Consider the following 13,251-nt stretch of genomic DNA (forward strand, 5'->3'; position numbering starts at 1 on the left):
TTTTTACTATCCTCTACCAGATTCCATGGGTTCAGCTTTAGTTTAACAATAATTTTTGTCTGTTTGTTTAAAGAGGAAGTGGCGGGGGGGTGGGGTGGGGACGAGAATCTTAAGCAGGCTCCATGCCCAGCACAGAGCCCGATGCAGTGCTTGATCTCACAACCCTGAGATCACGACCTGAACCAAAATCAAGAGTCGGATGCTTAACTGACTGAGACACCCAGGTGCCTCCAATTATAATCTAAACAAATGCATGTTGTAGTTGGCCACGTGCACTACTTCTGCAGCAGTAATAAAAGTTTTATACATTTACTTCTCCCAAAAGATAATACCTTAAGCTTCTTGCCTGGTTACTGAACTATCACCATTAGAATTTATACTCACATATTTTATAAGAAACTTAAGACAGTTAACAAATATACCATACCAGAAAGAGAAAATATAATTGATCCATTTTCCACGGAATCTGAATACCGAATCTTGTGGCTTTGATTTTCTAGGGCAGTTGCAACTTCACAACTCTAAAAAAATTTTTTTCAGAAACACAAACTTAAGACATGCTTAGAATGAATGACTTTTTATTAAAGCTAATGAAAAAATTAAGTTTAATAGCTTCTTTTATAACCACTTAAATATTTGCTCATCAAAGGAGACAGTAAATGTTCTCTCTGGTGAAAAAAAAACCACTTTAAAAAAAGCAAAAATATTTAGTTCTACTGAAACACACAGTGTTTGGAAATGAGTTGTGCACTAGTTATTTAGGGACAAACTAAGGACAATATTAAAGAACTATAAGAAACAGAGCAAATGCAAACTTCGTTAAAAAACAACTGGGAGATAGATTCTGACATGCATTAATGTAAATTGGAAGGTGGGTGGCAGTGAGTTTCTTAGATGGTTCACAATACCATGAAGTGCCAGACACAATACCACAAAGAGACAACCAATTCTCCAATTCATTTGTGTACATTACTTTTATACTTTTGTATATACTTTGTATATACAAATGTATACATTTGTATACATTATTTTTATACTTTTTTTTTAATTTTAAGATTTTATTTGTCAGAGAGAGCACAAGTGGGGGAGTAGCAGGCAGAGGGAGAAGCAGACTCTCCACTGAGCAAGGAGCCCAATGCAGGACTCAATCCTAGGACCCTGGGATCACGACCTGAGCCAAAGGCAGACGCTTAACCGACTGAGCCACCCAGGTGTCCCTACTTTTATACTTATTAAAAATATATATTTATTTATTTATTTTAGAGAGAGAGCACATGGGGTGGAGAGGGGGGTGGCCAGAGGGAGAGGGAGAGAATCTCAAGCAGACTCCCTGCTGAGCACGGGGCTCAGTCTGACATGGGGCTTGGTCTCACAACCCTGAGATCGTGACCTGAGCCAAAACCAAGAGTCAGACTCCTAACTGACTGAGCCACCCAGGCACCACTTTTACTTTACTTTTAAAATGTTTTAAGCCTTAGACAAGTCAGAAAACATGTATAAACACAGCAACAGGGTTTCTACTTTACCATTTTAAAAATCATCTCATTTTCTACTCTATCCAAGTAATTACTTAGATCATTTTATCCAAGCCACTAAGATATAAGTGGTTGATAGTGTTTCCTGATTGGTTACAACTCAAGCTGGTTGTTCTCCAAGTAGACAAAATCCCTTAGGTACATTAATTTTACATTTTGCTTTAGAATGTGTATATTTTAAGTATACAGGCTGGAATTATGTATAAAATATATGCTTCCTTTCTGTCCTAAAGAGAGTATTTTGTGCCAAACAGATCCTGGCCTAGAGTACAACTATGGCTCTTCCCATGAATTTTCTTTTGCTGTTTTAAAATTATACATTGATTCCAGCAATGGCAGACTAAGTAATGTAGGCCAAACCTCCTGCTGAGGCAACTAGAAAAGCTGGACAATTTTTAAAATCTGCTTGAATGCATCAGAGAGCTAGTAGGATAGTGAAAAATTATAAGGCCAAAATCTACACAGAAATTCAGAGATATGAGACCAACATTTAGGCCACCTTTTCCCTAAGGGCATTTGCCAATTCAGAAAGAGATGAGAGGCTGAACACGGCTTCTGACAAAAGTAGAACAGCTCTCCAAAGCCTTTTAATCCCTGAAATTGTCTTTACTGTATTACTACAAGCACCTTGCAGAAGCACTCTCTAGAGTAACCTTTCTCAATCAGGTTTCCTTATATGTACAAAGAAAATTATTTGAGTGACTATTTTTTCAATTCTCACATAACTAGTACCATTCTAGTTGTAGTTCATTTATTACATAAAATAGATGCTTTAAGGCTTGGATTGCCAGATTTAGCAAATAAAAATAAAGAATACCCTGTTGAATCTAAGTTTCAGATAACAGTAATTTTTTAGTGTATTTCCCATGCAATATTTGGGATGTACTTTTACCAATTTCGTTGTTTACCTAAAACCCAAATGTTATAACTGAATGTCCTGTATTTTATGTGGCAACCCTTAGGGCTTTGGGGATTTAATTCTCTTATAAAATTAAGACTTTTAGAGGAACAGAACAGAACACTATTCTAGGCCTCAAGTTATTTCTACAATTTTTCAAATACAAATTCCAACACAAAAATATTCGGAGACAAAATTACTTGAAAGAGAACTGAGAAAAAACAGGCAACAGAAACAGACTCACAGGGGATGTTAAATATAGTGAACTTACATAGATACATGCCTTAAAACAGTGATGTTTAGTATGTTCAAGGAGATGAAAGACAAGATTGAGAATTTTGGCAAAAAAAACTATGAAAGGATATAACATGTCAAAGAGTCAAAAAGCTTCATAAAATATGAGTGAATCTTTAAAGTGGAAAGGAGTTTAGTAAGCAGACAAGAAGGCAAATGTGAGAAGAGCACAGAGTAAAGGCAAAGGCATTCAGATGCAAAAGTATGATTCTTATATGATTAAGTGTGTAAGGTGTACACAAGTCAGTTAATTTGGAGATGGTATTAGGAATAACTGCTGGCATATCCTAAGGACCCATGTATGCCATGTTAATGAATTTCAATCATATTCTATCAGTAGCTACACCTGTGTTGAGTATATAGTACTGTAAAGGCTTGTCAAATCACTATGCTATACTGGAAACTAACGTAATATTGTGTGTCAACTATACTTCAATTAAAAATAATAAATTTTAAAAAATCATACTCTAGTGCCTCTACTCAGGCAGGGCCCTCTGCCTAGAACGAATTTTTTTTTTTTTTAAGATTTTACTTATTTATTTGATAGAGACACAGCGAGAGAGGGAACACAAGCAGGGGGAGTGGGAGAGGGAGAAGCAGGCTTCCCACCGAGCAGGGAGCCCGATATGGGGCTCGATCCCAGGACCTGGGATCATGACCTGAGCTAAAGGCAGATACTTAACAACTGAGCCACTCAGGTGCCCCTAGAATGGGATCATGACCTGAGCTAAAGGCAGATACTTAACAACTGAGCCACTCAGGTGCCCCTAGAATGACCTCTTGACCCCCACCTCACCCCCAGCTGCTAGAAATTTTTCCCAACTTTCAATGCCAACTAAAAGAATTATAATAAAAGAGAATAATAAAGATAAATATAGAAAGTACTGAATTAAGAAAAAAACAGCCAAATTCAAGAGTAAATTTTTCGGGGGTGGCAGAGGTCTTTGATGACTGGAGGAGAGGAGGTGGGATTCTGAGGAATCAATCCTGTGGGGAGAGAAGCTGGCAGTTCCCACAGAAAGGAGCATTGCTGCTGCCACAGGACGTTCTGAGGTTTAAGTGTATGTAAGTGAAGGGGGTAGAGAAGTTTCAGGAGAGTTCACTCACTCAGCAATTGACTGCTGAGTTCTCAGTCAATTGCTGGGGAAGACGGTCATTGAAAGTTGGGAAAAATTTCTAGCAGTTCAGGGTGAGGTGGGGGTCAAGAGGTCATTCTAGGTGGAGGGCCCTGCCTGAGCACAGGCACTAGAGAGGTAAAAGAAGTTTTCAGTAGTACCCATTTTGTTCACAGCACCTAGCACAGTTCCCAGAACAGTATGTGTGTTAATGGATATTTGTTTACTTGAATCCAAGCATCCTTTGGGGGAGTCACTGAAGGTATCTAGTTAAGAAGGTGTATCTAAACCATGCTTTAGAGAAACTGAATTGTCTGTGATGTACATGAGATAAACTGAAACGAGAGCAATGAAGATGATGAGTTGGAAGGCTGTTGTAAGGAGCCAGATCAGAAGTGATAAAAACCTACTGAGGAGTGACTGCTAATGGGTACAGAGTTTTTTTTGGGAGGCGATGAAAATGTTCTCTTAATTGATTTTGATGACAGTTGAACACCCTGTGAATATGCTTTTAAACCATTTAAGTATATACTTTAAATAGGTGAGTTGTATGGTATGTGAGTTTTCTCTCAATAAAGCTGTGAAAAAAGTGCTGAAAACCTGAACTGATATGAGGGTGGGTGGGGGTGGAAGCAAAAAGGTTGGAGCTGGTGTTACAAGAGCTTTAAGCCTGAGCAACTGATAGAACAGTAGTGCCATTAATAGAGAAACTGGACAGAGATTTTGCCAAAAAAAAAAAAAAAAGGCTTAGTGAGATAATAAAACTATTAATTACCTGGTAGTACCTAATAATCAGTTGATATTTAAATCTCCTCAATTGGCCAAGTAATGGCTTTTATAGTTGTTTTTTTGTTTTTTGTTTTTTTTAAAGTAGGCTCTATGCCCAACATGGGGTGTGAAGTCAGGACCCTGAGATCAAGAACTGCATGCTCCACTGACTAAACCAGCTGGTTTTTCAAACCAGGACCGTGCATTTGGTTGTTACATCTTTTGTTAGTCTTCTAGTTTTTTTAATAATGTTGACTTTTTCAAGCATATTCACACAATGGAAATTATTCAGCAATAAAACAAAAAGTAATAACTGGTATTGTGAAAATTCATCAAAGGAAACCTCTTTTAAAATAGAGTCATTGGGGGTGCCTGGCTGGCTCAACTGAAGAGCATGCAGCTCAGGTCATGAGTTGGAGCCCCAGGGTGGGTGAAGAAATTACAAAAAAACAAACAAAAAAACCTTTGAAAATAAATAGGCAGATGAAATAGAGTCAGAAGCCATAAGGGGGTACTCTCATGCCCTATCAATCTGTCAACTGCTGATCCAGTAAGAAAAGGGGTGGAGGGTGGGGAGGCGTGGCTGGCTCAGTCCTTGGAGCATGAGACTCTTGATCTCCAGGTTGTGAGTTCTATTCCCTCACTGGGTATGGAGATTACTTAAAAATAAAATCTTTAAAATAAAATAAAAATCTTCAAAATTAAATTAAAACTAAAATCTAAAGGGGTGCCTGGGTGGTTCAGTTAAGTGTCTGACTCTTGATTTCAGCTCAGGTCTTAATCTCAGAGTTGTGAGTTCAAGCCCCATGTTGGGCTCCACGCTGGATGTGGAGCCTACTTTAAAAAAAAAAAAAAAAAAGACTTAAAAATAAAATTTAAAGGGGCACCTGCTGGGGTGCCTGGGTGGTTCAGTTGGTTAAGTGTCTACCTTCTGCTCGGGTCATGACCTCAGGGTCCTGGGATGGAGCCCCACATCAGGCTCCCAGGGAGCCCAATTCCCCCTCTCCCTCTGCCCTTCCCCCTGCTCATGCACTAAGAAAAAATAAAATCTTTAAAAATAATGATAATAAATAAATGAATAAAGGGGCATAGTTGGTTAAAGCATCTGACTCTTGGTTTCAGCTGTGGTCAGGATCTTAGGGTCATGGCCTCGAGCCCAGAGTCTGTCTCCATGCTCAGTGCAGACTCTGTCTAGGATTCTCTTCCTCTCTCTCTGCCCCTCCCCCCTGCACTCACATGCATACTCTGTCTCTAAATAAATAAATAAATCTTTTAAAAAATACAAAATAAAATTTTTTTTAAAAGTTAATTTTTCAAAATAACCAGGAGCTAAGACTAGATTTTCCAAAGCATGTTTCATGGACTATTAGTCCCATGAAGTATTAAAAGATTTTCCTTGTATTCAAATAATATTGGGAAACACTGAATATTATTTTGTCTCCTTTTGAGGATTTACCACGCATTTAAGCATATGAAAGGCTCTTAAGAGTAGTGCAGTAAAAAAAACTTGTATAAATTTTATATAAACATTCCAAATATAATCCAATACTTCTTTCTACAAATTTAATACCTATTAGTATTCTGTAAAACTAGTATTCTGTCTACCAAATCTACTCATGAAAAAGGAAATATAAATAAAAACAGAAGTGGGAAAGGGTACTCAATAACTGATAAGAGTTTATCAGAAAATTTAAAAGAATGTCAGTATGAAAATTTTAATAACAGAAATGGCAATTTCATAAATTTCAACTTAGGAAGTTTACCACCTCTATGACTTAGGTAAATTTTTAAAAAATATATAATTTATGGAAATAGACTCGTAACATTGTATAAAACTTAACAGAACAAAACCATAGAAATCACTATTTTTCTACAGTTCATAAAAAATTATCAGCACAGAAAATTTAATACAAAAGCTCCTTTTACTTTAAAGAACAAACAATTTCCATACTATATAACTTCACAGATATAAACAAAAGGAATGAAAAAAAAGTATGGAAAAGGAAACCTCCTCTTGCCTACAAAAATAGCACAGAAAGAGAAAACCACAGCCTAATCATTAATAAGTAAGGATTCAAAAATAAAATATTAGAAAACCAAATTTTAAGAGACTATGAAAGAAAAACGGATAATGATCAACTAGTTTAATCAAGAAATGCAAAGATTAGTCACTTAAGTTCTTCTCAACAGACAACAAAAAATAATGCATTTGAAAAACTGAACACCTATTTTTCTTTAAAGATTTTATTTATTTGAGAGAGAGAGAGTAAGAGAGAGCACATGAAGGGGGAGGGTCAGAGGGAGAAGCAGACTCCCTGCTTAGCAGGAAGCCTGATGTGGGACTCAATCCTGGGATTCCAGGATCATGACCTGAGCTGACAAAGGCAGATGCTTAACTTACTGAGCCACCCTGGAGCCCCTGTACACCTATTTCTGATGAACAGAAAAACTATATAAATTAAACTTAGATGAATATTAACACAACAAATATTTTATAGCAACAGGTATATCATATGTAATAAAACACTGGAAGTATTCCCATTAAAATCAGAAACACTATTTTAGATGCTCTGGTTACAGCAAAAGGCCATGAGATATAGCTGTCAGAAATTCTAATCACAAATTATGACTGCCTCCCTTGAAAATCCAACTGATAATGTATCATGAAAATTCAGTGAAGTGATTAAAAATAAATTACCACAAACTCAAAAGTTGCTACTTATAGTCTGAAAACATGGGGAAACAATATTCCATAACAGCAACAAAAACATCAACTATCTACAGTACTTAAAATGAAATAGGAACAATATGAAGAAAATTTTTTTAAATCATACCTGAGAAAGACTTGAAAAAAAAAACAAAGATACATCTTGAATCAATTTAACTGTGTAACTAACATGAAAATAAATGTAGGAATTACAGCTACAGAAAAAGTACAGGTGTTATACACATTTGATATAATTAATAAATTATAAATATCTAATACAATTGGTATTTGATCATTGATATAATAAAGTCCTGAAGAGAAAAGAGAATTAGTAATGTTCCATTTGTTGACCTGATTGGCTACATGGTATTCATTTTACAATAACTCCATTAAATGGTTCATATATACTTTTGTATACTTTTCTCTATGTACATTTCATAAGTTGGAAAAAGTCAAACGTAACAGAACAGAAAACCAAAAAACCTTCCAATGGATGAGTTTAATAGGAGTAGAGAGAAATACTGACATGGAAGACAGAACTGATGAAATTACCTAGATTGCAACCTAAAGACAGAAAAAGTGAAAGAAAGGCCAAAATGCATAGAGAACATTGTGAAAAGATCTAACATACATCTAATGGGAGTTCAGACAGGAAGGAGCAAGGGAATAAAGGAGATGATGAATAAGAACTTGATAATAAGAACAATTCAAAGATTCACGATACCTCAAAAAATAAAAAATAAAAAAATCTATACCTTAAAACTATAGAATGCCAGGGGCACCTGGGTGGCTCAGTCGTTAAGTGTCTGCCTTTGGCTCGGGTCATGATCCCAGAGTCCTGGGATTGAGCCCTGCATTGGGCTCCCTGCTCCGCAGGAAGCCTGCTTCTCCCTCTCCCACTCTCTTTGCTTGTGTTCCCTCCCTCGCTGTGTCTCTCTCTGTGAAATAAATAAACAAAATCTTAAAAAAAAAAACAAAACTATAGAATGCCAAAATCTAAAAGGCAGTCAAAGAGGAAAGACAGGTAATCTTTAAAGAAGTGACAAACTGATTGCTAGCTTATCAACAGCAACAATGAAAGTCAGAATCTAGTGAAATGAGTTCCTCAATATGCTGAAAGAAAGTATCTGTAAATCTAGCGAAAATATCTTTCACTTTGGAGCAACTGGAATTTTCATACATTGCTGATGGGAATATAAAACCATAATCCCCACATTTATTTTTATTTTAGTTACACAGTTAAATAGATTCAGTGTTCATCTGTAGTGAAGCTGAGAAAAGTTGTGCAATTTCTTATAAAAATAATCATATGACCCATATGACCCAGCAATTCCATTACTAGGTATTTACAAAAGAAATGAAACCATGTAAACATACAGACCTATACTGAGATTAAGAGCAGCTTTAATTCATAACAGCCAAAAACTGGAAACCCAAATGTCCATCTATTGGTGAATAGATAAATAAATTGGGGTAGTATACTCATACACTAAACTACTACCCAGCAATAAAAGGGTACAAATTATTGTTATATGCAACAACATGAAAGCAAGGCACAGAAGAATACCAACTATATTATTCCACTTATATGACGTTCTAGAACAGGCAAAACTCATTATAGTGATAAATATCAGATCAATAGTTGCTTGAGGCAAGGGGTGAGAAAAGAAATGACTACAAATGACTACATGAAGGAACTTTCTGGAGTGATGCATACGTTCTATATTTTGACTGGGGTGGTGGTTACACAGGTATACACATTTGTCAAAACTCATCAAACTGTACATTTAAAATGGTGCATTTTATTGTATGTAAGTTATACGTCAATTAAATTAACCTTTAAAATATCTTTCAAGATCAAGGGGAAAATAAATATTTTGATAATAACAAAAACTGAGAATAAGTTTTTACCTCTAGAAGATCCTCATTGAGGTAATTTCTAAATTATATTCTTCAGATAAAAAGAAAGTGATTTAAAATGGGAGGTCTGAACCAAAAGAAGGAAAGAACAGCAAAAACAGTAGCAAAGACATGAGTATATCTAAACAAATGCTAACTTTAGAAAAGTTAAAAAACAGAATTACACTAAATATGACAACAGGATATAACACAGAAAGGGATGACTGGAATTAAAGTGTTCTAAGATTCTTTTGTCCCTTAAGAGGAAAATAAAGGTAATTATTCACTGTGGATTTTGTGGAGATAAGTATGCATGTTAAAATTTCTAGGGAAACTACTAAAATAGTAGAAATAGAGCATATAATTTCCAAAGCTAATAAAAGAGGGGGAGAGGGAAGGGAGGAAGGGAAGAAAGGAGAGGGACACAGAGAGAGGGAAGAGGGAGGGAGAGGGGTAGAGAAAGAGAGAGAGAAACCAATCAATACAAAAAGTGACAAGGAGATAAAAAAGAAACAGAAATAGGACAAAGCAAGACAGTTAAACATAACAAATGAATTATGAAGTAGTTGTTCTTGGCAAATTAGCATGGGTTGCTGGCTCCCTCTCTCAAAGTCAGTCTGAAAAAGACATAGAATTAAGAGAAAAACAGGAATTCCAGAAACCTCAGAAAAGAAGCATGAAAAAAACAGTGAGACTTAAGGCTGTCTTAAACTGGTTTGTGTTACGGAGCTAGGTGGCGAAAGTCAATAGGGCAAAGTGCAGCTTGAGGTAGCAGTGGGAGGACAGAATGGATTAAAACATCTTATTTTTAGTCTTATTCTTGCCTCTCATCTTTACTGTGGAACAGTCATTTCTTGCCCCTTCCCTCTACACATCAGCTAGTGTCTATAATAAATACCAGGGCAATGGAGAAATCCTGTGAGCTGAGGAGCTAAAAATGGTTGTGGACTGACCAACTGCCTTCATGGAATCAACTTTCCATCCCTTCCCCACCCAAACTGTATGGAGACAGCCTCCCTCTAATGCCACTAAGGTACACAGATCAGTTTCTGTGGTTTATTTCTTCAAAAACAAATAATATACATGTGCGCATTACTGCTTCTCAAATCCTTTAACATCTCTAGAACAGGCTTATAGAGAAACAAAAGAATTTTTAAAAATTTCCAACCTTCAAATATTTAAAGAAGTAGGATGTTGAAAATGGATGCAGTAAAGTTTAGAATTTATCTTTAAAATACATTTAGTTTGGGGCGCCTGGGTGGCTCAGTCGCTAAGTGTCTGCCTTCGGCTCAGGTCATGATCCCAGGGCCCTGGGATCGAGCCCCACATCGGGCTTCCTGCTCAGTGGGAAGCCTGCTTCTCCCTCTCCCACTCCCCCTGCTTGTGTTCCCTCTCTTTGCTGTGTCTCTCTGTCAAATAAATAAATAAAATCTTAAAAATAAATAAAAATAAATAAATAAAATACATTTAGTTTATGTTCTTGCAGATCCATATAACTTTGGATAATCAAGCTAAGGATCTTTTAAAATATTGTTCTATTGCTTTTAATTTTAAAGATCAGTGGCCCAAATGCCTCTTTACCTTAAGAGATGAGCTAATAATAATAGTGGTTGTCCATTTTATTTTTTCTTTTCTGCCATTTTCAGCCATCTGTCTGTCTCTGGATCAACCCAGCTTCTAATGGTGCCACAATCTGATAAAAAGAAAGAGCAAACAGGACAATGTAGAAACGTTTGGTGAATGAAAATAAAAGACAGAAATGAAACTAGGTTAATGGAGACACTCTAACGAATATTTGAAAGTTAAAATTTGAAACTGAAAAATATGTCTTGTTATACATTAAGCTTATTCAATACCATGCTTCCTATTGCAATACCATGCTTCCTACTGTTAAAAAGGAGACAGAACAATGACTCCAAAATGGAGTCATTTGTGCTAAACCCCACATCAGTAAACCAAAACTTAATATCTAACCTAACTACATTTTCAACCCCTTTGAATGTATGTAACCTTTAACCGGTCAACACCAAATTACCTGGTCAGCACTAGTGAAATAAATAATCCACCCAATAAATCCCTTCCTTTCCCCCCAGGAAGGCGATCTTGCCTGAAACAATGCATTCTTTGCAAATAATTTCTTTTTTCCACCTGCCTTTAAAAACCTCCCCTTTTCTACAGCTTGGTGGAGCTCCTTTCCCTTGCTAATTGGGATGTTGCCCAATTCATGATTTACTGAATGAAGCCAATCTGATTTTTAAATTTACTCGATTGAATTTTTGTTATTTAACTCTATTAACAATTACTAAAAGCAATGGTTCCCATTTCAGGGCACTAACTTCATGAAAGAAGACTTGTGTCAAGAACTGTGAAAGGTCTGTGGTTTTACTGTTATTTGCAAGCTAAAAAAAAAGTTAGCCTGCCACAGTTTCATGGATTTAACAAAAGACATAAGACTCTTGGATCAGAGGACAAAGAATGTTTTTTTTTTTCACCTGTTTTTTTACTCACAGGAAGAGAAGTAACCTCATTCTCTCTCTTTTTTAAAGATTTATTGTTTTAGAGAGAGAGAACACAGGGGGAGGGGAAGGAGAGAGAATCTCAAGTGGACTCCCCACTCAGTGCAGAGCCCAAAGTGGGGCTCAATCTCACAACCCTGAGGTCATGACCCGAGTCAAAATCAAGACTCAAATGCTTCAATGACTGAGCCACCCAGGCACCCCAGGATCTTCATTCTCTTGCAGCAATTCCCCAAATCCAATTCCCACATGGTTATGGGGAAAAGGCTAGGTAATATCAGCAGAAACAGTGAGGTGTATTATAGGAAAGAAACCCTGAGCTTAGGAATCCCTGATTTTTATAATGGGCTGCAACCAAAACTGCCCTGTACTCTAGAGGAAAATACTATCTCTAACCTACAAAACTATTCACTACACATCCTTGAAAAGATAGTTGAGGAGTGGGGCCAGTATATGTGTATTTCTGTTGGTGCTGTTAATGCCTGTCTAGGGACCATACTTTTAAGAACTGCTGCACTAAAGGAAGGAAGAGTACTCTGTGCAAGAACAACACAAAGTACTGTACACATTGGCAACCAGATAATAAAAGAAAATTATATAAGAAAATTTCAAAAATATCAGTGTGCTAAAGTTTAAAGTACAGGGGCGCCTGGGTGGCTCAGTTGTTAAGCGTCTGCCTTCAGCTCAGGTCATGATCCCAGAGTCCTGGGATCGAGCCCTGCGTCGGGCTCTCTGCTCAGCGGAAAGCCTGCTTCTTCCTCTCCCACTCCCCCTGCTTGTGTTCCTTCTCTCGCTGTGTCTCTGTCAAATAAATAAATAAAATCTTAAAAAAAAAAAAAGTTTAAGGTACAGTTGTCTGAGGTGGGTAGGAGAAAAGGTAAAAATTCATTACTGTAGGGCGCCTGGGTGGCTCAGTTGGTTAAGCGACTGCCTTCGGCTCAGGTCATGATCCTGGAGTCCCGGGATCGAGTCCCACATCGGGCTCCCTGCTCGGCGGGGAATCTGCTTCTCCCTCTGACCCTCTTCCCTCTCGTGCTATCTCTCATTCTCTCTCTCTCAAATAAATAAATAAAATCTTTAAAAAAAAATTCATTACTGTAAATCTAGTAGCATTCAAGTGAGTATCACTGTGGTCTAAATTTGGTACTTTTCTGATGATTATGGACACTGACACTCTTAAGCCATGTTTCCATTTCTGTGAAATGGGTATGTCTTTTGTCCATGTTTCTATTAGATTTTCCTTTTCTTTTTCTCATTTGTAGGATTTCCTTATATAGTCAAGATATTAATTTTTGTCAACTATTTGTATTTTCTCCTGGTTTAGACTTGCCTTTTCCCCTTCTTTATATTATTTGAACTTAAAATTTTCAATATTGTCAAATTTACCAATGTTTTCATTTATTCTCAGTGCTTTTTAAGAAATCTTCTCTACCCAGAAGTCACAGATATTCTCTTTGTCTTCTAAATTTTTAGTTTGATCTTTCACATTTGTTTAATTCATCTAGAATTTTGTATAGAG

At 36.7% G+C, this 13,251-nt stretch overlaps 1 protein-coding gene across 1 annotated transcript in view; it reads right to left on the bottom strand.

Annotated features, from left to right (window-relative positions):
- CUNH1orf146 (chromosome unknown C1orf146 homolog) overlaps window positions 1-13,251 on the bottom strand; it is a 33,881-nt gene that overhangs the window by 3,079 nt on the left and 17,551 nt on the right. Inside the window, exon 2 of the mRNA XM_088022843.1 lies at window positions 428-521. Coding sequence (XP_087878969.1) covers window positions 428-521 — 94 coding nt within the window. The remainder of the gene's footprint in view (window positions 1-427; window positions 522-13,251) is intronic.

Source organism: Eumetopias jubatus, unplaced genomic scaffold, assembly GCF_037043125.1.
Source record: "Eumetopias jubatus isolate StellerSeaLion01/CBP00866 unplaced genomic scaffold, mEumJub1_p1.0 scaffold_4, whole genome shotgun sequence".
In the NCBI taxonomy this organism is placed as follows: Eukaryota; Metazoa; Chordata; class Mammalia; order Carnivora; family Otariidae; genus Eumetopias; species Eumetopias jubatus.